Source organism: Odontomachus brunneus, unplaced genomic scaffold (assembly GCF_010583005.1).
Source record: "Odontomachus brunneus isolate Ranch 3 - 2012 unplaced genomic scaffold, Obru_v1 Obru_scaffold_023, whole genome shotgun sequence".
NCBI lineage: Eukaryota > Metazoa > Arthropoda > Insecta > Hymenoptera > Formicidae > Odontomachus > Odontomachus brunneus.
Window position 1 is genome coordinate 1,772,453 of NW_022639473.1, and position 23,887 is coordinate 1,796,339.

Here is a 23,887-nt window from a genome sequence, read left to right on the forward strand (position 1 = left end):
TATATATATATATATATATATATATATATATATATATATAATATAGTTTTAAATTTTATATATATATATATAAAGTTTAAAAAAACTGTGTAGATGCGATCATTTCTGACCAAACATATTCGAAAAGAAATTTATTATTTAATGTAATCTCCTACCTAACATATATATAATATACATATAAATTATAAATAAATAGATTGCGTCTACCTAAATTCAATAGAATTTCGAGATTCTCGTTTCATCTAGAGTTCTAAAGCGACAATTTTGAGTATTATTGTTAGAAATTACTTCAATATATAAAATATCTATTGTAAAATTAAATAAGATATTCTGCCTACTAATTTTCACTAGTTCTCTTTTTATAAGGTATTGTAACAAAATACTAGCGTCACATTGTCTGTCGCTCATGCTATGTATGTATTGGCTGGAGTTATATAAAATGTGGAACGATTCTAAGCCGAGTGACATTGATATGAAAATTATGTGTGTCAACGCGTTGAAGTATCTTTTGTTAATCTCGTATGTTCCTCGAATAGACAGTACAGCGAGCGCATCGTTTGGATCAACTCACTTCGATGTCCACGTGAAATGTTGTAATATTGTGCGTACGAATTCCCTTATATTTCTTTCAAGTGTGTGTTCTCATTGAACGTAAGTACGCGAAAATTTCTCAGACAAAACGCGCTCAGGCCACACGATCTGGCGAGATTCCATCAGGAAGTTAGCGACAAGATTGTAGCGATCAAACCAAGAGTGGCTCCAGTCACTAATAGACTTCTCCAAATTGCTCCGCTGACTTCATCCGCCACAGGATACTCTATGCATAACTGCTCCTGTAAAGACACAAGGTAAATATATTTCATGCGATAAATTCACGTGTCCTTTTATACAAAGGAAGCATCTGTACTCACCCATCCACCGTAGCCTTTAATGAAGTGTGCCATGTTTTCACCAACATATCTCGACACATATGACGGCAGTTTCTTCTTAAGAGTGTGCATTCTCTTATCTCTAGCCCATAAAGCCAATCTGCCCATGAAAGCGTACAAGCAAACGATCTTGGCCCATGTAATGACACCATGTAAGAACAGTTCATTAGCAACTCCCATGAATGCTTCATATGCGGTGTCAGGGACTACGTTCAGACGATTCACCATGCTTGCAAAGAGAATGCTGTGCTTATTAAGCATTTGATACACATTGTGCCTCATAGTACGCGATATCGGGTCCCGGGATATAAGATAGATGTCTTCTTTCAATAAGTATCGCATTACATCGTTAGCTAGACTCTCTGCAGTAATTTCTATGTCCTTGTAGATATCGTATCGTAGGGCTGGGGCTATTTGCGGGAAGAGATATTGGAGCCGAATCTAAAAGGCAAAACGTTTCATCGTGAGCCGAATATGCCAGTTGCTGGGAGACGTTGCACGAAAGATACATTGTACGGCATGAAATAGAGTCGAACGCAACATCCACCAGGAAACACGCGCGCGGCAGTAAACGGGTTTCAATTGAACGAATCGATCCTTGACATTTGACAATGGTGCCGGCAGCTCTGCGAGCCGATAGAGTCGCGACCGTAATACGATACCTGACAAATTTCGAAGAGAGACATAGCGCGGTTGGTAGCGCCGACCGCATATCGGCAGACACCGTCCTCGTCGTCGTCGGCAGCGGTGGTGGCTCGTTCGTTCGACGAATTCCTGTTACCGGGGGGATCGCATTCCAGAATGCCGCCCACTCTGGAATGCAGTTCCCCCCGCGCCGAGGCACCGTGCCCCTCTCCGCCCTCCGCGCCGACGATCTCATTGTTCATCACTGTTTCGTCGTCGCCGGCCATCCTGGTGTCGGAGTACGCGAGGGAGATGTCTCTTCCCGAGTCTCCTCTTTCTATCCAGGTCGTCATACGGTCTCGATCACGTCGTCTTCACCGTTGTCGTGACACACGCTCCGTTCTTTCTCTCTCTTGCTCTCTCACTCTCTCTCTCTCTCTCTTTCTCTCTCTCTCTCTCTCTCTCTCTCTCTCTCTCTCTCTCTCTCTGTCGTTCTCACATCTCGCGCTGCTCTCCGGAATCGTCTGACGTCGTGAATCGATCGCGTGCGCGCCCGACGAGCCGGATGAACGAGCACGCGGTCCTCGAAAAATGCCAATCTCGAGCAACCGATCCGACCAACCGACCAACTAGTCTGCCAGCCAGCGACGAAACGCTCCGCTCTCTACTTTCCCGCGGCCATTTCCGAAGCCGATGCCGAGAAGCCGAAACCGCGCCGCGCTGTTTCCTCTCTTGCTCCGCGTCGCACCTAACTCTCCTGCACCGCTCCCTGGCCTGCCGATGCCGCCAACCAGCCGACTCACGAATGTTTTACATCACCACCACTACCGCTTATCTCGACTCTACCCCACCGCGTAGTGCCGTGTACCGATGACGTAGTTTAGCGGTGCTCGACCAGGAGACGGCTTCGACTCGCGCCTGGCCGGACACGTGTTGGTCCCCCAGGTCGCTGACGCTTTCTAACACTCTGAATTGATGACAATCGTCGACCTCTCGATTGTAACAACAAACACCCGATATGACCTCACGTATCACGAGAGTATCACGTCGACTCATCGGCGCCGATCACGTCGTAGGTCGCGTCCAGGATTGGCTTGAGAGCCGCTGAAACACCGAGCGACTGCCGACGGCACTCTCACCATTGCAGCGCGCGCTACACCTTTGCACACCATCGTGCAGACTCTCTATGGATCATTCACGTTTTCTCCCCACCACCGCGCCGCCCCGACACGTGCACCGTGTGCATACACGCGGGCTGGCCGCACAGTGTGTTGGTGTCGCGCCGTCTCTGTCCCTCCTGCGCGCCCGCTCGCCTCCTTCGCGTAGCGCCGCCGATAACCTCAACCCTTTCTAGCGCGCGCTCTCACGCACGTGCGCGCGAGCGAGTTACCTGTGTGGTATACCTGTGTGAACGGAGCGGAGGAACGGAATTTTCGATGGAACGCGGAGTTCGTTCGAGAGATGAAGCACACACCTCTCGGTGCATGCATAGATCCGCGACGGCGACGAGGTGTACGTTTTAACGAGCATCTTCAAACGCGTCTCGATCGAGACTTTAAAAAAGAGGGGGAGAGAGAGAGAGAAAGGGAGAGAAAGCTCTTCGAGAGAAGATTCTGCGGATTAACGGAAATTCTTTGTCATATAGGTCATTCACTGGCACGATGTCAAAGAAAGATGATAGCCGGGACCGTGTTCTGTGCGGGATCGCTTTCAGGTACCGCCGTGATATTATTCTCCTTTCATACGCGTTGCTCGCATACCGCCGTCGTTGAGAAATTCGTATTCATTCAACTTTTCCGCGGCTGGAATTCCTAAGAGAATTGCGCGACGTACGGCTCTGGCTACTCGCGCGAGATACAGTGTTCGCCGGGTAGTAACACGAGAAACGGTGAAAGTCTCTCGGTCATAACTACTAACCCGCAAATGACCGGAGACAAAATCATCCATAAGATCGATCGAGATTCACACAGGTCTGGAATTAGTTTGATAGAAAACTACCATAGTAGTATGCATTTTTAACTTTCCCGGTACGGCAAGTACTTGCTACGTAGCATAACCCGGTCGAAAGCAGTAAACTCAACAGCACTTACTTGCGAGACTGTGCATTTTCGTCTTCTGACGGTCATAATTACACAAAACCTGATAAAAAAACGAACAAAATGCATAATCTCATCTTTTGACTAAAGCTGAGCTCAGCTATCAACTTCCTCTTCTTCCGTTTCCCGGACAGAAGTTTCTAAAAGGGTGGGACCCGATTGAATACAGTATGATTGCTGAACACAAAATATAACGATTGATAGGATCTGATAATTCGCCAGATAAATCTTTGCATCGGTTGATGTCCAATTGTACCATGGTCAATCGGGATCCCCTTCTCTAAAAGATGTCTTAAAAAGTAGGACGTCTTTTAGACGCTTTAACACTTTGAGTACAAACAGTACACCTCAACGCTGACTGGAAATAGCGTCTTGTTTATAACATTAACCGGAACCGAGAGAGGGTTAACATGGTTCCAAAGATCAGTCATTGATGACTAAAGTCAATGCTCGAACCGAAAGGGTTAATCATCACCGGTGGCAGAGCGATCTTTGCCTTCGATAACCGTGAAGAACGTAATCTTTAATTGATACGAACGTCACAGTCCATTATGACGCTTGTACACGTGGCGGAGGGTCAGTTCGACTCTGGAATTGACGGGATGACCGTACGCGCGGATAAATTCGCGGACAATAGGACGACGTGGGGCATATTCAGCGAACGCTGCACGGGGCCGGCGGTGTCATAGTGCATTTCCACGAAAGGATTATTCTGAAACTGGTCCGCGTGTCGAGCCGGTCCGAACGGTGATGGCGACGCTGGCGGCGACGGCGGCAGTGGCGTAGCTAGTCGCGCGCCGCAGAGGGACGTTCGAGCGCGCCTTTTCTTCCCGAATCGAGGCGACATCTCTCCCGTGAAGGCGCGAGTACAATTCTTCTCTTCCCTCCGTCCACTAGCCACGTCCCTGGCGCGCCGCGCCTCCTCCGCGCGCCACACCGCGCGCGACCGTGCCTGGACCGCGGTACCCACTCCTTTCTGCCGGCGGTGCAACCTTCAAAGGCCACTGAATGCGTCCATGAATGAAGTAGGAAAGTTGCGGAGTACAGATCGACCGGATGTGTGCATACTAGGTGGGTAAAGAAAACGAGAGCCGGCTACGTCAGAGGCCGGTTGTCGATCAAACCAGTTCCAGATCGCGTTGTCGGTGATACCGGCTGAATGTACCGTATCCGCGTTACGCCCCGTTTTACAGGTAGAGCTTAACCTCAGAGTAAGATAAACACTTGCTCCATTCTGATTTTTTAATTGCGTCATCAAGCGCGGATTACGTCGTCGCGGCGAAATCGCGCCGGCAGCGGAGAAACGTTCGAAAATTTCGCGTCAACGCGGCGCCTGCGATTCGCCGATTCAGAGATCGAGGCACAGTCTCAGCTGCGCTCATCGGCGATGCGATGCAATGCAATGCAACGCAACGCGATCCGATGCGCTCCGCTCTAACGCCAGTCCGAGGCGTCGTAGCGAAGTCTTACCTTTCACGTCGAGGTAAGATAGCGAAGACGCTGAAGACATTCCACGCATCGCCACCGGACACGAATAAATTGACGATATGACTCGTGCACGAATGAGATTTGATAGGGCCAAATTATTTCCGCATCGCTCCTTAGAGCGACGAGGATCCGGGGCGGAGGAGGGTGAGGGGGGAGAGAGAGATCGCGGACCACGGAAATCTTGATAATGTAACGAGGAGGACGTTACCGTTTACGCAGCGTGCGTGAGCTATCATAAATAACAGTTGCTTGAATTGATGCATCGTCGTGATGGCGCTCGCGCGATTTTCGTCGCGCAAAACGGACCGTGGGAATATAATGGCGCGAGTGAACGGCGCGCAATATTTCAGGGGAACTCGTGGCAACCGCCTCTCGGTAGCGTTTTCTTACCGTCATTCATGATACTACAGCACGGCAATAGGATGATTGCCTGACGGTCGGTGACTAAAGTGGATAAAGCCTTCTACAGCAATCTAACGCGAGCAGGGCGCAGGAGTGCAGAGCTCGGGCCCATTCTCGATCTCTTTCTCTCTTTCTCCCGCGCTTCTTTTTCACACCGTGTGCCGCAAATCGTCTGCCTATCTTCGCGTTAATCGCTCAACGCTAATTACCCACAATGGAGAATTAAGCGACCGCGAGAGAGTAAAGAGTACATCGAATGTACAGGGTGTTTCCATCACACACCGGCGTTCTCTCAGACTCGTTGCGTCCATGTGAGGTACATCCGGTGGTTCTTCCGGGAAAGGCCGGCACCCGGTGTCTTTTACGAACGTTGTGACAAATGTACTCTTTAAAGAAAGAGAAAGAAATTTGACGACACTCGCGACGTAAGACGGCGCGCGATTTGGTTCGCCCGATTTCGACGCCCCTGAGATGGCAGTAGTACTAACCCTGCTAACAGATTGACAGACATACTCACCGCGAACTGACCCTTCCGTAGTGATTTAGTTATGTCTCTATGGACGCGCCGCCAAGTCGCGTGTGTTTGACATCGCCGTGAAAAGTAAAAGGGACACCGCGCGTTGCGGAGGGAGTGCTTAAAAAGGGTTGAATCGTGCCGCCTAACTCGCACTGTCTTCGTCGAATGTGCTTTCGCCGTTTCGATATCGTCCTGCTTCGAGATATTATGATTAGGTGAGTTCGTTATCTATGAACACGTTGCGTCGACGAGACATACTTTGCCGCGCGTGTCCAAGACATACGACGATCGTATTAGATGAAATATTTTCGAAATGAGTTTTCGAATCAACTCACAGGCCAGGATTTGGATGCGATTTTTCTTCACAGCAGAGGAGACATTGAGTTAACGTCGGTATAATCTTAAGTGCCCTGGAAATTTCGCTCGTGCAAAACTCCACTTCACGCGTCTCAAAGAAAAACTATTTTTGAAACGTTTATCAGATACGTTAACAGAAAATATTACCCAGGTAGCACAAGATGGCCTGGATATCGATTATGTATCTCTTTGCCTCGCATAAACTCATGAAAAGTGAAAAGTTTCATTGACGAATTCAATGCAACTGTCCACTTTTTACGAGTTTATGAGGACAAGATTTTCTTCGACTGATGATTCCCGGACGTACATAGGACGTCCTGGAACACTCCAGACATCTTGGGCACGTTTCAGGAGGCTACTAAGATGTCTTGTGACGTTTGTTATCGCAACTTGTAAAATACACCCGCAAATTTTTTCGCAATCAGCAACGCGGATACTTGTTGACGTTTATGCCAATTCTTACGACAGTCTATCCGTGTTCTTTAATCTTTAACGTGTATTTTATCTCGACGACGAGAGACAAGAATCATATCTTCGCACCGTCTGCCTAGACGAAGACGCGACAATTTTTTGAATAATCACAACACGACTCGGTTTTCGATCCCGGAACAGACGTTTCATGTTGTATTTCCCTTCACTGAACGGGGACGATCGTACTGAAATTGCGTTAGCGAAATGTAAATGCTGACGTCAAATGCGAGAATATGTAGCGTTCGTTCGCTCAGGGATTTGAATTCTCGACGCGGCTGTTTCATAGAGGAACAACCTGTCGCCTTCTTAGCTACGTCAGCAAAACGTAAAAGCGTCGGAGATATGCTCATATGCACGAGGAATACGGCGTTGCGCCGACCTCGGTGCAGTGAACGAGTGAACGAATGCGGCTTCTCTTCCGAGTCCTTTAAAGTTCGCGAGCCGATCATCATCTGGCGATCCCGCCGAGGCGGAGATCTTGTTACTTCTCGGACTCTACACTCTCGCCAATACTCGCGACGTTATGGCGCTCTTTCTCACTCTCTTTCTCTCTCTTTCTTTCTCGCGATCCTCAACACGTTTTTGCATTGCTTGCCGGTTGATTGCCCCTCGAGCACGTTGATGATGACGTCAGCATTCTGGATGAGTCACTACGCTTAATTCGCGCAGCACGAGCGAACACGTACGGAACGTATGCACACATAATTCGGGTCGTGTTCGTGCCTGCGCATATATACGCGTGTACGCGCACTGTGTGTACCCGCGTATGTGCGTGCGTACGTGCGTTATACGGGGCAATGCAAAAACTGATGGTAGATAATTTTGCAGCGGCTTCTCCGCGAATTCCAGCTCTCACGTTGTCTTCCCTCTTCTCTCTCTCTCTCTCTCTCTCTCTCTCTCTCTCTCTCTCTCTCTTTCTTATATTGCAGTTTCTCTCGAAGTGCAGGCTGAATGCACGGAGGTACGTTGTCGGAGATATACCGACGCTACGTTCTGTTTGTCAGTGAGTATGAGAGAGAGAGAAACTTCTGGCAGAAATACGACGGCTTTATCGGGCACGTGATTTTATTTACAGCTCCGTTGTGCGATGAAGTATATAATGCTGAAAATAAAAAGAAAAGAACGAATCCTCGTTTCAGAATAGACAGTGATAACGATTGCGCCTACGTGCGACGATGCCACCCGGTTAGAATCACATCGTGTGACGATCCGGATGAAGGAGCGCGCGTGAGCTCCGCGATCAATTAAGCGACGCTTATTTTCGTAAAGGCCGACATATCGGAGTCACGAGCCTCTTATGACGAAGTAATCGCGCAATTGTGTTGGTACTTCGTGCAGGAAAACTGCATGTGTGTATATATACATATGTATGCATATATATACGTATGTTTATCGGTGCGTACGCAACGTTCACGTGAGTGTGTACAACGACAAGGACAAACGTTGTTGATTCACATGCATACATGCATAATGCTACACGTTATATAACGCTAATGTAAATAATCGACTTTACATTGCAAATTCGAGCTTCCCTCGGCGATTATACACTAATGTGAAATTTCGCGCACACATCGACACGTAACTTGCGGAAATGGGAAATTAAAACGGAAGGAGCATGCGCGTTATATGACGTGGACGAGGAGCTGTGCGCGCGTACATATATATACATACATATATATTATACATATATACATATATACATATATGTATATATATCAATCTATCTGAGATGTATCAATAGCAAAGAATGTAACATGATCGCGCGTCACGTTTGTCAGCGGTGCGCTGCGTTCACAGCCAATCGGTTTTCACCAATCGATGCTACATCGAAATTACGAGCCAGCAGGTGTTCGATGAAAGCATACGATCTTTGCGTTCCGCGAATCTCCAACTTTGTGAAACATCAAGCATTGATTGAAATCGGAAGGCAAATTTGGTCATCTCGTAACCAAACACGATCGAATAAATAAGAAAATCATGAATCGTCAAATATATTCCGAGTTCTCACCTACGCCTTGGAAAAGGAAAGACGGAAAGACGGAAGAGGAAAGGGAATTTTCGACCGAACTCGATCGGAAGAGTGATCTCCGTGAGATTTTCATGATGTGATTACAAGATGACGATTCACAGTAACGCAGATAGTAACTCGTGTAGCCGATTTCCTTGGCAGTTTGGCGCCCATTAAGTCCCGGCAATATCTACGACAAACACTCGCGCAATTATCGCGCCGCCTTTTTGCACGAAACCCTCGTGTCAACACATGTCTTTTTAAAGTTGGCAAATGCCGCTGATTGATAATGTCGTTATGGCGCAATTAACGACTTTATATGTGCACGCGGGCGTCGAGCTCGCTTCTGCATGTGTAACAGTGATCGCATAAATCAGTTGTCAGGCGTGCATCTTTTTTTCAGCGTGTCGTGCAATTTCAAAGTCTCGGAGGAGACACGCGGAACGTTGCGTTCTTTGTTGCACTCGCGGTAGTCTGCAAAGGCGCGGGCCTTTCGCAAATTCGCGATGTTCAATGTCCGCGATATGCGAATACGTGCTGTACGGTGAAAGCGCTGCGCAACGCAAACGCGGAGTGATTAGCGCGATTTTACGGCGTCCACGCGCATCACAAAGTTTCGAGATCGAATTTTGGTACGATGCGTGCGATGATTCCTGACGAGGACGACGGGCGCGATCGAGAATGTTAATTTTTCCCGGGAGTTAACTTATCATTGCGCATGTATATTATATCGGAGTCATACATCGCGCGACAATATCGTTGGCACCTGTCGCGTGGCGCGCGTGCGGCCGAAACATTGTGAACAGAACAAAGAAACGCATGAGATCCCGTCTCGTGAGACAATTGCGCAACGGGCCGAAACAAGTGGAAACACGAAATTAAACGTTAACACGGCTCGTCACGCACGGTTATCCTCGCGCGTGAAAACGCAACGTGTCTTGTCAATTGTGAAGCAAATACGTTAGAATGAAGTCTTGTTCAGGTAAAGTCTTGCGGCGTGCTGTCGCTCGCCACGATCCCGGGGCGAGCGACATGTCTATTTGGGAAAAAATTAACGACACCCTCACCGCGTTCGCGTAAAACACACCAACAACACGAGCGACGCGAACTCTGTATTGAGGGCTCATAATACTCAAGTCGAGCACACACTCTCCTCTTTTTCCTCATCTCTGACGCGACACATAGCACTGGTAAAAAAAAGAACGCTCTACTGTGTGCTTCATCGTGATCAGGGTGGGGGGATCTCGATGTGCCTTATTATCATCCTATATAAGCTTTCCGATTTCGCGCCTCGCCTTCGTAGTTCCCCAATCCGGGTGACTTCGTCAAGCTTGAGGGCGACTCGCACTCTGTAAGTCGCATCTTTTGTCTTCTCGCAGGCAAGTTAATATATTTATTTTTAATTCTTTCATGTAAGCTACATGCTTTATCATGTCGGTAAACGGCGACATTCCGGCGATAACGGCCGATTCAGCAATACCTGCTAACTCCTACTTTTGCAAATTGGAAAGAATTGTTTTATTAAATCACATTTGCTCTCTCTCTCTCTCTCTCTCTCTCTTTCTCTCATTATTATTGCCTCCACTATCGATGGAGAATTCCAATTTTACGATATATCCCCACTCACATTAACGTTTGAACAAGTAGATTTAATAAAAGTGTTGGAAAGTCATTAATCCGAGATAATCAGGCGTGTATGAATATTTGCTTTTTGATATGAGGAATACAAATATTATTTCTATTTTAATATACACGCCCAAGAGTTTTATCGAGTTTTTCGTGTCTCTCAAATTTAAGATGCTGAAGTTGAAAATTTTACCGACAGAATACTGACACTTTTCTGCAAAGTTTATATCATATCGGTTATATAGAAATGCTTTTACGCAATAAAAGTACGTGCAAAAATACGTGAAAACAAAAAAAAAAGTTTAAACTAAGTTTAAAGTTCCAACCTATTAGTTTGTGTTAATATTTGTTTAACGACCAAAGTACAGTGGCTAATAATATACGCGGTGAACAAACTTTTCCAGTGAAGTCATTCGTTAAACTAATGGAGTCGATAATAAGTGATAAGACGGCAATTTGTCGAACAAGACGACAATATTGACAATGTGCGTCGTTCTGTCTACTTGCTTCTTCTTCGGTGCCGAGACTGTTGTCGCGACCGGCGATTTGCATTCGATCTTACGATTGTCGGGCCCCAGGTGAGAAGCATTCATTTAACGGGGAAATCTGAAACAGTCCGGCAAACAGAGACGTAGCGAGCCGAAGGATCGCGCGTCATGTGACTTCTCTTCCCGGGGTGATGATGCAGACAACGTTTCAATTCTGTAGCCCGTAACCGGTTGAAACCGCTGTCGCGATTTAGTCTATGGCGTTTATGTAACCGGTTGAAACTGCCTCCGAAGATCTTGATATCGCACGAGCGCGAGATCGAGGGTATTGAGGGTTGAGCGATGCTCTCGCGACGATAACTATGTTCGATTGATCATGCGCGCGTCATGTTGATCGCATCCGCCTGCTAATGCCTTATTTCTGCACCTTCTTACGCCGCGTATCTCCCGTACCTCTGTTGAGGCATCTGGTATTTTTGTACCGGCCTTCGATCTCGCCGAGAAACGATCCTTGCCCCGTTCACAGCGAGGTCCTTGCTCCAGTCGCACGACACGCTTGCGTTTTGTTACGGTTTGTCTCTCAAGAGACTAATGCTGCAATTCTAAGCAAGTATACGAGTAAATCGTAAAATCGTAAAGTCATAGCTTACGAATCAACTGTAATGTTGGTAAAATTCACAAACTGTAACTTTATTGATAACTTCTAGTTAGTCGTAAGATTTACGAGAAATCGTAGATATTTACAAATTACCGTATTATATGCGGTTCGCATAGAATTACAGATCTATTTATAAGTTCTTATGAGTCTTACGAGAACAAGTTACGAGTTTTATGATTTTGTCTAGAATTGCAATATAAGACAGAATTGTTGACATCGTACCGGTCTCTTAAACCGTATCTCATTAGTCGCGCTTGATTTTCTTGAATGTTTGTACACGGAAAAGGAAATTACTCGAATACGTGAATTTGCGTAAAATTTAGTCGGACTAAACAAATATTTATTGAAATATTTACTGAAATGTCTACTGAAATATGAATGAATTCCGGTTGAATTATTAGAATTCTGATTCGCGTTATGTATGTATTTTGTATAGTATATTGCAGCTTCAGTTTATATGCCAAGAAGGAGCTTGATTTCTTCAATATTTCTATCTTAATCACTCTCATACCTTTGTTGGTTCGTTTATATTTCATCAAACATTTGGTTAACTCAATAAAACTTTTTTCCGTGTAGCACGTATAAAATAAGATATAATCTCAACACGTTTGTTTACATTCCTCATTGCTCACTTATTTCACATTTTCACCGTTAGATGTATCGTTCATATTCCATAATAATAAGGAAATTGATTGAAGGAGATACGATTTCGGCACAGCTCTCTCTCTCCTACATATTTCACCAAAAGCCAACTTGCGACTGAATATTTCTTCTGGATAGCCGATGGTATCAATCTTGCTGGTCCCCATCGTCCATCTTCGATCTGTCATGCGCGTCTCTTCGTCAACACGTTTCGCTCGGCAAATTCGGGGGTCTCTTCTGCCCGTGCAAGGATACGTTTATCCTTGCGCGTAGTACCAACACCTCGCCCCTCCATCGTCCGACACGCTTGGGAACATACGTGTGGATGATGGCCACCGCCGCTGTATATCAGTCTATATTAGTGGGAGGTGGCAGGTAGCAGAGTTCTCTTTTAGCGTTTCAACGCTCCGACACTCATTTCATCCGCAAGTACCGACTATCGCGGGTCCGAGCATCATTAAATGCCAACTTGCGAATCGCGCGACACGCGGCTGGACTGAGACAACCAAAAGCCAGAAACGAGATCTCGACCTCGTACTTCTCACGGCCACGACCCGACCGGAGTCGAGACCCAGGGGTAGATCGTCGCGTATTCACCGTCATCCTCCGCCAAGCCTTTGTCCATGTTGTCGCATCCGTGCGGTGCTCGATCACACGTGAAATCGGACCTAGCGTTTCGTGTCCGTCGGCAAACTCCACTCGCAAGATCGACTCATGCGAAGGTGTATCGCTTAGGACAAAGGGATGTCTCGCGGATGACAGTCGTAGGATAGTTCTTCGGGCAGCGCTCCTCGAGTGAGATAACACAGGAGGAGGTCCTGTGCTGAAGCGAATTTGCGCGGAGTCTATCTTCGAGTCATCATCGCAGCGTTTTCGCATCGTGATTATAAGGGCGTCGCGGGCCGAGCGTGAGCCTTTGAAGTTCTGTCTACCGTGATAGCACTCGAGAATCTCCTCACGATCGCACCACAACGGTGTAAGAGAAACATCAACGCGGTTTAGAGCGTCACGAAATAAGGAGCATCCTCCGCGGAAGAACGTCTCATCGGATGCGCTCTCGCAGGACCCGAATGAGAAACGTCATACCCAAGTAAGTCCCAGCCGCGAGAGAGAGAACTTGGCGATCGTGCTAACGCGCTTCTAACGTCGCGGTGTGAATTCGTCGGTACACCGTGCCGACTTTTATTTCGCACTACCGTCTAACGAGCACCAAGTGGCGCGATATCTCAAACACTGTACGCTCTTTTTTTTCTCCCTCTCTTTCTATTTTTGTATCATCGTCAATAATGAAATTAAAACTGATTATATCATCATCTGTGACTTGGACTGACACTAATTACAAGTTAAGTTTGACCTTTCGATGCGGTCCACTCGACGAGCGCGTCGATTCGAGCGGCTGAAAAACGACTCGACCTCGCGCCTCCTTTCGCACGTATCATTAGCATCATCTTTTCAACGTGACACAATCTTCCGAATAGAGCGTCTTGTCATTCTGGACGAACCTTCTCGTCTCTGCGTCTCAATATTCTTGTCCGTTAACATTCCCGATCATCCTTATTGTTGCGTCAATTCCTCCAAAATAATTCGTTAAAAACGAATTAGTGCTTCCTGGAAAAAATGATATAATTAATATAATCGTACTTTTTATATATCTGAATTGATATATTGAATATAACTGAATATAGAAGAACGCTTGGAAATTGATGTTTATTTTCGATTTGTTCTTCGTGTAGTTTGTATCTTTTTTATCCATAATTATACATCTATGTGACGTATTATATGTCATGTTTTTGCTGTTGAATATAGATTATGTATCCCGATTGTGCTCGGCATATCGTTATTCTCGATATATAATAATTATGCATATACATTCATTTTCTCGCTTTTTTACGATCACTAAAGAGATCACCTCTCGGCAATCTTTTTATTTTCCTGCATAATCTTATCATTATTAGCAAATATTCGCGTGACTCAGCTGGGAAGTACGTGGACCCGATGATCGGATCCCATCGACTTTTATCGTAGGGCGACTGATTTCGTTCTTTCGTTGCCAGAGAAAAAGAGAGAGCGTGAGAGAAAGAGATAACGCTACGAAGGGACGCGCGTGATATTCGCTCATTAGCGAGTATTTGGTACAGGATGTCGTGTCGTTTTCTAGAATGGCATTAAACCGCGAAACGCCCCCTCCCCCAATTATATCGTTGAGCTGCCAGGATCGGCGATATGAAACTGTCGGTCAAGCTCCTCAAATTCTCTTCGCTCGTTAGAAATACGATTTCGTCATGATAATTATTATTGCGATTATTAAATTAAACAGTTATCTATTGCGTTTATGGCTATCTGTATATAATCGTAGCTATTAATAAACTTAGATATACGAACGCAATAACGGTAATAATATAAAAATAAATGGTAATAATAATAATATATAATAGTATATAGTGAAAAAATATAATAATAAATAAATAATAAAAAATGCTCATGTAATGAAAGATTACATCACGTACATCTCATTGTCATATTACGCCTGTATGTTTTATACGTAATGTAATTTGTGTGTGCGACTTGTATTAATACACAAATACTCATTACTTTTAGTTTGCGACTATCGAAAAATGGCGGCATCAATTTTTGTCAAACGCCGAATGAGCCAAATCGATAATGAAGCAAAGGGTGAACACGCCTCTGGAGTGGTGAAATACTGCTCCGGCAAACTACCCTTCAACGACCGTGTGGCCTAACGGATAAGGCGTCGGACTTCGGATCCGAAGATTGCAGGTTCGAGTCCTGTCACGGTCGACGCTCTAATTTTTTTTCTTTTTTTCCCTTGAATTGAACGCATCATACTCGTACAATACGACTTTCTTCTAAGTGACACCTAAAATGGCAGATAATTTACTCGCCGTTGCTTTATTCTGTTAATATTAATTGATATTTTTTAGTACGTTTTTTAGTATGTTTTTCGAGTAAATTGATGTTATTCTTCTTTTTTACTTTTGTGTGTATTTTCGATTCGATCGTTTTAATATCGCTTTAATACCGCGAGTCCCGTTTTTATTGTTGACGCTGACTTTATGCGCTCACAACGATAATTCGCTCAAGGTTTACGACATTTGGTCCACTACGATCATTTCGTTTACAACTAATAACCAATACTAGCAACGACGGTGTTAGCGTCGAAAGCGATTTAGTGCACGAGAAGGCGTTACGTACGATAGATTGCAGCGTCGTTTCATAATAGAATTGTGGGAACTAGTATTAATTAAAGCGATCGGTGAAACAGCACGTCAACATAGTTAAAACGCGTTCGATGTTTCTCTCCTTTTTTTCCCCTGTACGCCGTGCAACTCACCAAGGACACTCGAAACCTGCTTCGAAGATAATGATAATCGCGAATGTTTTTCATAATGTATATCGTGCGATCGCGATGAGCAAGAAGTTTAAGTTATGTAAAATAATGCTGCTTACAAGCGGACTTTGACGTATCTTTCTTTCTTTTTCTCATGCAAACGTTCACGTTCTCGAAATAAATGCGGTAGTTTTGTGTAATATCCTCGTTATATCGGATATTTCGCGCTAAGTGCGCAATTTACACGTGCACGCACACGAGGCAATAGATTTGATGATGATGACAAACGCCACCAAGAAAGGCGACGGGGAAGCTCGTAGGGACAAAGTCGAGTCATCGAATATCTACGCCGGCTTAATTAAACTGTGTTTAAGTTGTATGCGTTAACAAGTTTCGACTTAAAATAACTTACAATGAGACTGATAAAGTCGTTATCAGACTCATTATGACCTAATTTACTAAAGCTCGTATCGACAATGGGACTACGTTATATAACGAAACTGCAGGTTTAAACATTTGCGCGAATGTCTACGACCCACTATGTGCCGAACTAACAACTAGTAGTCTAGGAATATTGCATCACACAGACTTAACTCATTGCTAGATGAATTCGTATAATTTCGTCCGCGTTTCTCCGAGCTCTATCACGGATGGACCGTCGGTAGTGCGTGATGTAGTGACATGTTTCGGTGAAGACTGATTCTTCTCGACGGATGATGTACCGTAGCCAATGACATGGTCGGTCAAAGTTCCTTCTTTTCCGTTTCTTTCTTCCTTTTGTTTTGTTCTTCTCTGTTTTTTAATTTGTATCAACAAAGCCGGAGATCCTTAATTCTTACTCGATCTGTTTTAGTTCACGAGCGAGCGCAGAATCCAACCCCGCCGACGAGCAGCAGCAGATCAGTGCAGATTCAGCAGGAAAACTTCACCTGGACCTATCGATCGACAGCAGCTGCACCGACTGCCTGATACTCGACGAGATTTTCTGTCGGACGCATAGGCTCGATATTTGACTTTTTTAACCAAGGCAGCTTCACCTACACGCGCCGACATCGTAGAATGGTAGAAGGTGAACCCAAAACAAAGCGCAATTATAGTACGTATAGCTTCCCGAGTTTTTGTCGGTCAAGTGATTGCGTCGGTCTCGCGTTGAAATTTCATCTTCGTGTTGTAGAGTGTGATGTAAAAGACGAGCGGCTAAACGGTTGCGGTTCCAAGGATCTCGAACTCGCCCGTAGGTAGAAATGATGAATATTGGCGTCTCTCTCGCGCATAGACCGTACTTTGCGATCGCTGAACAATCGGCAAATATTTCTCTGTTCAGGTATCGGATTAAAGGGCAAGACTCTCGATCCAGAGAAGGGATCGTGCGACAAAGCTGACTTCGAGAAGGCCATCGAGCTTAGCGGTGAGTTCTTTCGATTCTTCGATCAAACGAGTGTTCTTGATCGCGGCGTCTCGTTCTTCACAGAATATGGCAAGTTCCATTACTTCTTGCTTGCGGTATGCGGCTTCGTCAGCACCAGCGAGGAGATGGACGTGATCTCCATGTCCTTCATCTTGCCGAGTGCGCAATGTGACCTGAAGCTCAACACCCAAGCGAAGGGATGGCTCAACTCGATCATCTTCATCGGGATGATGGCGGGCGCGTACGCCTGGGGATCCGTGGCGGACGCGGTCGGCCGTCGGAAGGTCTTGATCGCCATCTCGTTCATGAACGCTCTGTGTATCGTCGCTTCTAGTTTCAGCCAAACGTATGAGCTCTTCATGTTCTTCCGTTTTCTGAACGGCGCAGCGTAAGTATACGATTCATTCGTTACCATGCGTGCGTTCTTTTTACATCACACATGTACATGTACACGCACACGACATATACGCACATACGCACTCATACAGACATACGCAACAAAAAGGGTTGAATGATTCAGTAACGTTCTAGGCTAGGAGGTAGCGGACCGGTCATCTGGTCGTACTTCGCAGAATTCCAGCCGAAATCCAAACGCGGCTCCATGCTGTCTTTCATGGCGGCGTTCTGGACACTGGGAAACCTCTTCGTGGCCGGTGAGTCTCTCGTCATAGCGAAGCGCTCTTCTAGAATGTTTGTCTCATTTCCTTTGCATCTCGACAGGTTTGGCATGGTTGATCATCCCTAACGAGATGGGTGTCACCAGCTCGTCGTTCACCTACAACTCTTGGCGAATTTTCCTGTTAATCTGCGCTGTTCCGTCGTTCGTCGTGACGGGGCTGCTTCTGCTTCTACCAGAATCTCCCAAGTACCTCTTGTCCTCCGGCAAGTACGAGGAGGCGCTCGAGATCTTTCGCAAGATATACGTCTACAACACCGGGAGACCGAGTGAGACTTACACGGTAATCAGATTTCGCGTGATCGATACTCGTTAATCGGCTATTGTTGTGATAGTATAACGAGGCGGCCGATCCTCGAAATTGCACGCTACGAAATATCTGTGACGCGTGATTTGTCGCGCAGGTGAAAGAACTGATTATCGATGACTTTCAAGAGTCGAACCCGGCGAAGGCCGAAGTCGAGGAGAAGGGCAAATGCAAAACCATGCTGGGCGACATCGTGGAGAACAGTCGGCAGTTATTCGTAACGCCGATTCTCCGCTTCACGATAATCTCGATCGTTATCAATTTCACCTTCCACATCGGTTACTACGGCCTGATGATGTGGTTCCCGGAACTGTTCAATCGTTTCGACGAGTTCCATCGCGACCAACCGGGCGTGGTGGCCTCGATATGCCAGGTCACCGATTACGTCGTTAACAAAGGCTCGCACAGCATCGAGAACGTTTGCTCCGACAAGATCGGGGCGTCCGTCTTTATGGAGTCCCTTATCACGGTGGCGTCTGCCATACCCGCCAATATCATCGCTGTCTTGGGGATGGACCGCCTCGGGCGTAAATTTTTCCTAGGTGCTTATTTCAGCCGGAGAAACCGGAGTATAGACGGAAATTGTCGCGACAAAGCGTATACGAAGACTATTATCTCTCGCAGTACATCTCCTTTTATCCCTTTATCCTATAATGTCCTACGTTCTTCGTCTTCTTCTTCGTCTTTTGCACACGTATGTTCAGCACATTCGTATTTTATTCTTTGCAGTGTTCAGCACGTTCTCATCAGGGTTGTGCTCGGTCGGCTTATACTTCGTGTACAACAAGTATCATAATCTGATCGTGTCGGCAGTCTTTAGCGGTGCGATAAGCTGCGGCAACGCGGCATTAGATTGTCTCATCACCGAGGTTTTTCCGACGCAACTACGCGCAACGGGGATCGCCATATCGATGGTAGCTGCTCGTCTCGGTGGGATAATCGGTAACATCGTCATAGCTCAGCTTCTGGACATGTACTGTCCGGCACCGACTTTCATAGTCGCTGCTCTGCTGATTGGTAAGTGCAGCTAATATTCTTCTGATATTTTAGAGATTTACGTGATATCATGAAATATTTTGTCTGGCTTCTGGATTGGCGTCTTCCTAGATTCGTTATCGACGTTTCGCGAACATCCCACTTCACTTTTTCAAGAGAAGAACGATTGACGCAAAACATCGGAAATGAACCCAGGAAAGACGTGGCGCCAATCCGGAAGCCAGAGACCAAGCTTCTTCTTTTGTATTTTTTTTTTTATTCTTTTTCCTCACTCAGATCTCTTTTGGATCTTCTCATTTCGTACGATCATAATATACGTTTGTTTTACAGGTGGAGGCTTGCTATGTTTATTTCTACCAAACACAACGCGCGAGCCGCTTTCTTGACCCTAGCGAAAGTCGATCCCAGTCGACAGCAGCAGTTTACGATCGTATCTATATATTTTTGTCGAGTACAAGCGTCGTTGAATTTTCTAGAACAATCCTGAGTATCGTTGCGATTCAATTATAGTGCTATAAAGTGAAAAAAAAGCAAGATTCGCGTCGTGCAAAGTAGAACGTTAGAATTTCCGCTATATGTGTATTCGTAATAATCCCCGTAATAATCTCGAAAAAGAGATACATTTTAAGAGTTAATTCTTACAAAAGTTTAGTTGTGTGATGACGAGAAGAATTCAGCGCCTCTAATCGTATAATTTCCGAAGGGTAAAAGCGTTTGATACGGAGCGCTATAATTAGATGCCTTAGCCGAATTTTATACATATACCAATATCAATTACAGAATTTAGACACAGCAATGAAATCGTTTGATTAATTGCGATTCGCAATAAATATATACTTTCCTATCCTTTGTGATTCTCGGTTAGAAATTCGCTGCATAAAATCACTATCGTTTTATGTCGTACCAGACATAATTTAGAGTTTATCGATCGATTGAAACATAAAAATGTGAAATTAAAATATTTTTGAGGATAGTAATAATACTGTACTGTACAGTACTTCAATAGTTTTTCTTTTCTTAAATATTTGTTCTTAAGTCGCTAATTGTTATCTAAGTCGTTAAAGAATTATATTTAAAATTGCTAATTAACTATAATACGTGTTATCGCATTCCTCATATCAATGTGTAATCGACAACTTTGTATGCGTGTGCATTATCCTTATACTAAATATTTTACGTCTTACGATAAAATTAGTAAAAAACAAAGAATTATAAAACTATAAAAAATACACACGTTTTCTTGAATATCGATTCTCAAGATTTTAGTTTGTACACAACATATGCATTCTTAAACTCCGAATCCAAACCAGAAGATGCTATTGGTGCTTTCTGTACACTGATTCTCAGGATAGGAAGATAATAAAGAAACATGAAATTAGCACATATATGTTGATCTTCATTTTTCCAGTGCACTTAACATGTTCATATAAAATACGAAATTATTCTCTCAGCATCTTTTCCTTTTGTCGAGCAAGCTTCTTTTTGCTAAGTTTCTTTTTCGATGGTTCCTCCTCCGTGGCTTTCGCGACAACATCTTCCTTCTCTGTCAGGATCACCTCAATGTGGCAAGGTGAGCTCATGTACGCTGTAAAAAGCATATTACAGCAATAATTAATTGTTTAGCAGAACAAATCTCTGTAAAGGATGAAGATCAATGCAATGCACTCACGATTTATGCGACCATGTGCTCTATACGTCCTTCTACGAAGGCAAGGTGCATGATTCACCTGGATATGATCGATTACAAGACGATCTACATCAAGGCCCCTGTAATCGGCGTTACTCTCCGCGTTTCTCAATAATTGGAGAAGGAAGTCCGCACTTTTCTTTGGCCAACGACCTAAAATAATTAGACTACTATATATACTATCCTTGTTATGCTTTGTACTAAATAGTTTGAGAATATTGTCCAACAATTGCAATATTCACAATTAAAAAGCAAAAATAATATATGCACATATGCAAATACATATATATATATATATATATATATATATATATATATATATATATATATATATATATTGACATACCTTGCGTAGTGCCAAATTGTTTGGCTTGGGCACATCTTCCAACACCACCATTGAATCTACGGAAGGGCACACATTCTTTATGTTCCATGACATTCTTCAGATATTTCTGCGCCCTCCGCAGAGTCATATTCTTAATAGCACGTGCTGTCTCATGAGTGTTCTGTAACATACGAAAAGAACATCGATTATATTCGTGATTCGTAAACGTCGAACTCATGAGGTTTGAGGTTAGATTTCTTTGTAAAAAAACTCACCTTAAAATGCACGCGGAGATTGGAGCCGCGTGCTTTACACGACTTGGTCGCATTAACTGGTTCATGGGAATACCGAGGCATTGTGTCCTAAAACAATATGAAAATTGATCAATATTTTATTTCAGATATCTTGAAACGATAAATACGACCACGACAGCCCAACCTGCTCGTGTCGTACCGTTACTTGCTCTCGATTTTAAATCATTCGTTGCATACAGAGATAATATATTTTATATCTATGTTATAGCTCGAGGCTTTCAGTACGAAAAATTATTTCTTGTAGGGCAAATACTTGGATATAGGTTTAGATGCGAATAGATAATAAATACGACCGTACGTACCTCTGAGCAACACGATTTTAAGCGAAAAGACAAGCGAGCTATGAAATTCCGACTTCCTGAGCATGCAAGGATACCAACAGAAAATAAAACGTAGTTACAATATGGGAATTTTGGATCTGGGGATTAATTATGTACTAACAGAGGATGCTTTCCAGCAACGTACACTTGGTCTGTTCTTTTCAGCTGCACTGCTGAACTGGTGCAATAAGTTATGGCTCCTGCACACAGGACGCAGTAATGCTTGCCGCGCCCTATGTACAGGAGCCATAAAGCTCATTCTACAATTGCGTGAACGTGGTTGTAAGTGATTACGACAACCAATCAGAATAAAGCAATCAGTGAATAAAACATTCGGATTGGTTGACTCTTACGTTTATGACTACGCTTACGCAATTGTAGAATGGGCTTTAGTCCCGAGCCACAATAGGTATAGTAATCTTTAAGCCTTATAAAATTAACCAATCACGGTCGATTATTTTCCTTACATTTGACTGTAATTGATCAATCATTTAAGACTTAAAGCTTACTATACCTATTGTGAATCGGGACTAAGTCCTAGTTGCACCAACATTATTTTAGCTTTAAGCAAAACTTAAACATATATCTATCTTTATCACTCTTTCTAAATAAATAAAGACAGACGTATATTTAAGTCTCGCTTAAAACCAAAATAATGTTGGAGCAACCGGGCCTTATGGCTCCTGCACATAGGACGCAGTAATGCTTGCCGCGCGGCGGAAGTTCGCGCGACAACCAATCAATATGCTGTTTTCCGTAATAACCTTCTAGCTCTTACGGAAAAACAACATATTGATTGGCTGTCGCACGGATTTCCGCCACGCGGCAAGCATTACCGCGTCCTGTGTGCAGGAGCCACTACGCTTGCGCATAGTAAAAACCAATCAAAATCAGGCACAGGTTTTATCGTCCCCCTCTCTCTGTGGTTTCCCCCACCGGGAAACACTCCGGATTACACTCCATCCTTATATTCCTACCATATATACCATCCATGGCATTCACATTTATGTATTCGTGCTGTTAATACCAGTGCTGTTATTACCAGTGGATCTTAGGACGCAGCTTTAACCTTTCAAGTATAGTGAGGTAAATTTTAACAAACATAACATTAATTACTATCTATAATGAGCAGTTCTACAATAAACTATTAATTATAAGCCGTACGCAAGTTAAACAACCATTTTTTGAAAATAATCAACTGTAATTGGTTAATTTGCTTATAGCTTATAAATAATAACTTAGAGCCGATTGTTTCAACTTATAAAAGGCTCCTTACATTTAGAGATCGTCTACAATACGGTCGTAGTCACGTTTTAAAATCATAGCACTAGTTTTTAAATCGATCTTATATTTATTTTTTTTTTGCATAAACTCGTAAAAAACGAAAAGTTTTCTTGACAAAAACAAGCAAGTTGTTTCCACGTCGAATCACATGATTTACTTGAATTACGTGGATGTAAATTAATCCATGAGTTTTTACGTGAACGTTAACGTTTTTTCATTATCAAATCGAAGTATTTTTTTCTTGTAATATCAACATATTTTCTAATATACAAATAAAGTACATTACAACGCAGATTAAATCTAGAACGTTCGAAAGAAACAGAGTTCCGCATATTGGCTGCGTTCAGCAGAACTCAACGCTTTGTAAACGATTTAATGACCCAGTAAGCAAGTTGAGCGCAAACTGCGCGCAGATTGGCAGCAAATTTGATCAAAAACCCACAGCAAAACCATAGTCATCTGTGTCTACATTAGGCTACGGTTTTGACGACAGATCTTGCTGTCGGGCAATTGGTGCCAAATTTGCAGCAGAAACCGCGCAAAGCTTGCAGCGCAGCAAGGTCTGCGCGGTTTCTGCCACCAATCTGCCGTCAAATCGCTACAAGCTTTGCGCGGTTTTTGCTGCAAATCTGCAGCAATTATCCGACAACAAGCTTTGCCGCATATCTGGCGGCAATTTGGCAGCCAAAATTTGATATAACAGATCCTGCATTAAATTTGTTATTTATTTGCCATCAAAAGTTGATAGCAAGCTCTGCTCGAAATCTGTTCGCGCAGGTTTGGCTATCTGTGGATAGCAACAGTTTAGATGTTCTGCTGAACGCTCTTTGGGGGCATGCCAGCGCTACATATATTAATATATATATATATATGTATATATATATATATATATATATATATATATATATATATATA

General features: G+C 44.2%; 4 protein-coding genes and 1 non-coding gene across 12 annotated transcripts in view; 3 read left to right on the forward strand and 2 right to left on the reverse strand.

Moving 5' to 3' along the window:
- Positions 1 to 116: 116 nt before the first annotated feature.
- LOC116842235 lies at positions 117 to 2,694 on the reverse strand. The gene is made up of 3 exons (XM_032811151.1): positions 1,592 to 2,694; positions 912 to 1,370; positions 117 to 833 (listed from the first exon to the last, which is right to left on the reverse strand). Exons 1-3 carry the CDS (start codon positions 1,904 to 1,906, stop codon positions 714 to 716), a joined length of 894 nt encoding a protein of 297 aa, XP_032667042.1. The 5' UTR covers positions 1,907 to 2,694; the 3' UTR covers positions 117 to 713.
- A 3,380-nt stretch (positions 2,695 to 6,074) lies between these two features.
- Positions 6,075 to 20,427, forward strand: LOC116842233 (synaptic vesicle glycoprotein 2B). Of its 6 annotated transcripts, none has more exons than XM_032811142.1 (10): positions 6,075 to 6,271; positions 16,509 to 16,751; positions 16,830 to 16,889; positions 16,980 to 17,063; positions 17,127 to 17,451; positions 17,595 to 17,716; positions 17,784 to 18,022; positions 18,144 to 18,588; positions 18,776 to 19,063; positions 19,373 to 20,427. In XM_032811142.1, exons 2-10 carry the CDS (start codon positions 16,715 to 16,717, stop codon positions 19,426 to 19,428), a joined length of 1,656 nt encoding a protein of 551 aa, XP_032667033.1. In that variant the 5' UTR covers positions 6,075 to 6,271; positions 16,509 to 16,714; the 3' UTR covers positions 19,429 to 20,427. The 6 variants fall into 6 exon arrangements, with proteins under 6 accessions (XP_032667033.1, XP_032667038.1, XP_032667036.1 ...); XM_032811147.1 differs by lacking the exon at positions 6,075 to 6,271 and adding an exon at positions 9,375 to 9,874; XM_032811145.1 differs by lacking the exon at positions 6,075 to 6,271 and adding an exon at positions 10,170 to 10,243.
- Trnar-ucg lies at positions 15,033 to 15,105 on the forward strand. Its single transcript has one exon. It is a non-coding gene; the product is annotated as a tRNA-Arg (tRNA).
- On the reverse strand, positions 20,418 to 21,830 carry LOC116842236 (60S ribosomal protein L17). The gene is made up of 5 exons (XM_032811152.1): positions 21,671 to 21,830; positions 21,330 to 21,416; positions 21,076 to 21,235; positions 20,712 to 20,882; positions 20,418 to 20,627 (listed from the first exon to the last, which is right to left on the reverse strand). Exons 2-5 carry the CDS (start codon positions 21,408 to 21,410, stop codon positions 20,482 to 20,484), a joined length of 558 nt encoding a protein of 185 aa, XP_032667043.1. The 5' UTR covers positions 21,411 to 21,416; positions 21,671 to 21,830; the 3' UTR covers positions 20,418 to 20,481.
- An 855-nt stretch (positions 21,831 to 22,685) lies between these two features.
- Positions 22,686 to 23,887, forward strand: part of LOC116842234 (F-box/LRR-repeat protein 2-like) — an 8,320-nt gene continuing 7,118 nt past the window's right edge. For 2 of the 3 annotated variants that reach the window (XM_032811148.1, XM_032811150.1), the window contains exon 1: positions 22,686 to 22,774. The gene's annotated coding sequence lies outside the window, so the exon portion shown is untranslated. The remainder of the gene's footprint in view (positions 22,775 to 23,887) is intronic. The other variant, XM_032811149.1, reaches the window with a different exon arrangement.

What these genes read in the sequence shown, in the direction of transcription:
- LOC116842235 (XM_032811151.1), bottom strand. Translation starts at nt 1,906, where the DNA reads ATGACGACCTGGATAGAAAGAGGAGACTCGGGAAGAGACATCTCCCTC. An exon ending in CTCTCTTCGAAATTTGTCAG is followed by an intron (nt 1,371 to 1,591) that starts GTATCGTATTAC and finishes TTTGCCTTTTAG; the next exon opens with ATTCGGCTCCAATATCTCTT. An exon ending in TTAAAGGCTACGGTGGATGG is followed by an intron (nt 834 to 911) that starts GTGAGTACAGAT and finishes GTGTCTTTACAG; the next exon opens with GAGCAGTTATGCATAGAGTA.
- LOC116842233 (XM_032811142.1), top strand. Translation starts at nt 16,715, where the DNA reads ATGGTAGAAGGTGAACCCAAAACAAAGCGCAATTATA. An exon ending in GGGAAACCTCTTCGTGGCCG is followed by an intron (nt 17,717 to 17,783) that starts GTGAGTCTCTCG and finishes GCATCTCGACAG; the next exon opens with GTTTGGCATGGTTGATCATC. An exon ending in GACCGAGTGAGACTTACACG is followed by an intron (nt 18,023 to 18,143) that starts GTAATCAGATTT and finishes TTTGTCGCGCAG; the next exon opens with GTGAAAGAACTGATTATCGA.
- LOC116842236 (XM_032811152.1), bottom strand. Translation starts at nt 21,410, where the DNA reads ATGCCTCGGTATTCCCATGAACCAGTTAATGCGACCAAGTCGTGTAAA. An exon ending in ATCTCCGCGTGCATTTTAAG is followed by an intron (nt 21,236 to 21,329) that starts GTGAGTTTTTTT and finishes CGTATGTTACAG; the next exon opens with AACACTCATGAGACAGCACG. An exon ending in AGCACATGGTCGCATAAATC is followed by an intron (nt 20,628 to 20,711) that starts GTGAGTGCATTG and finishes TGCTTTTTACAG; the next exon opens with CGTACATGAGCTCACCTTGC.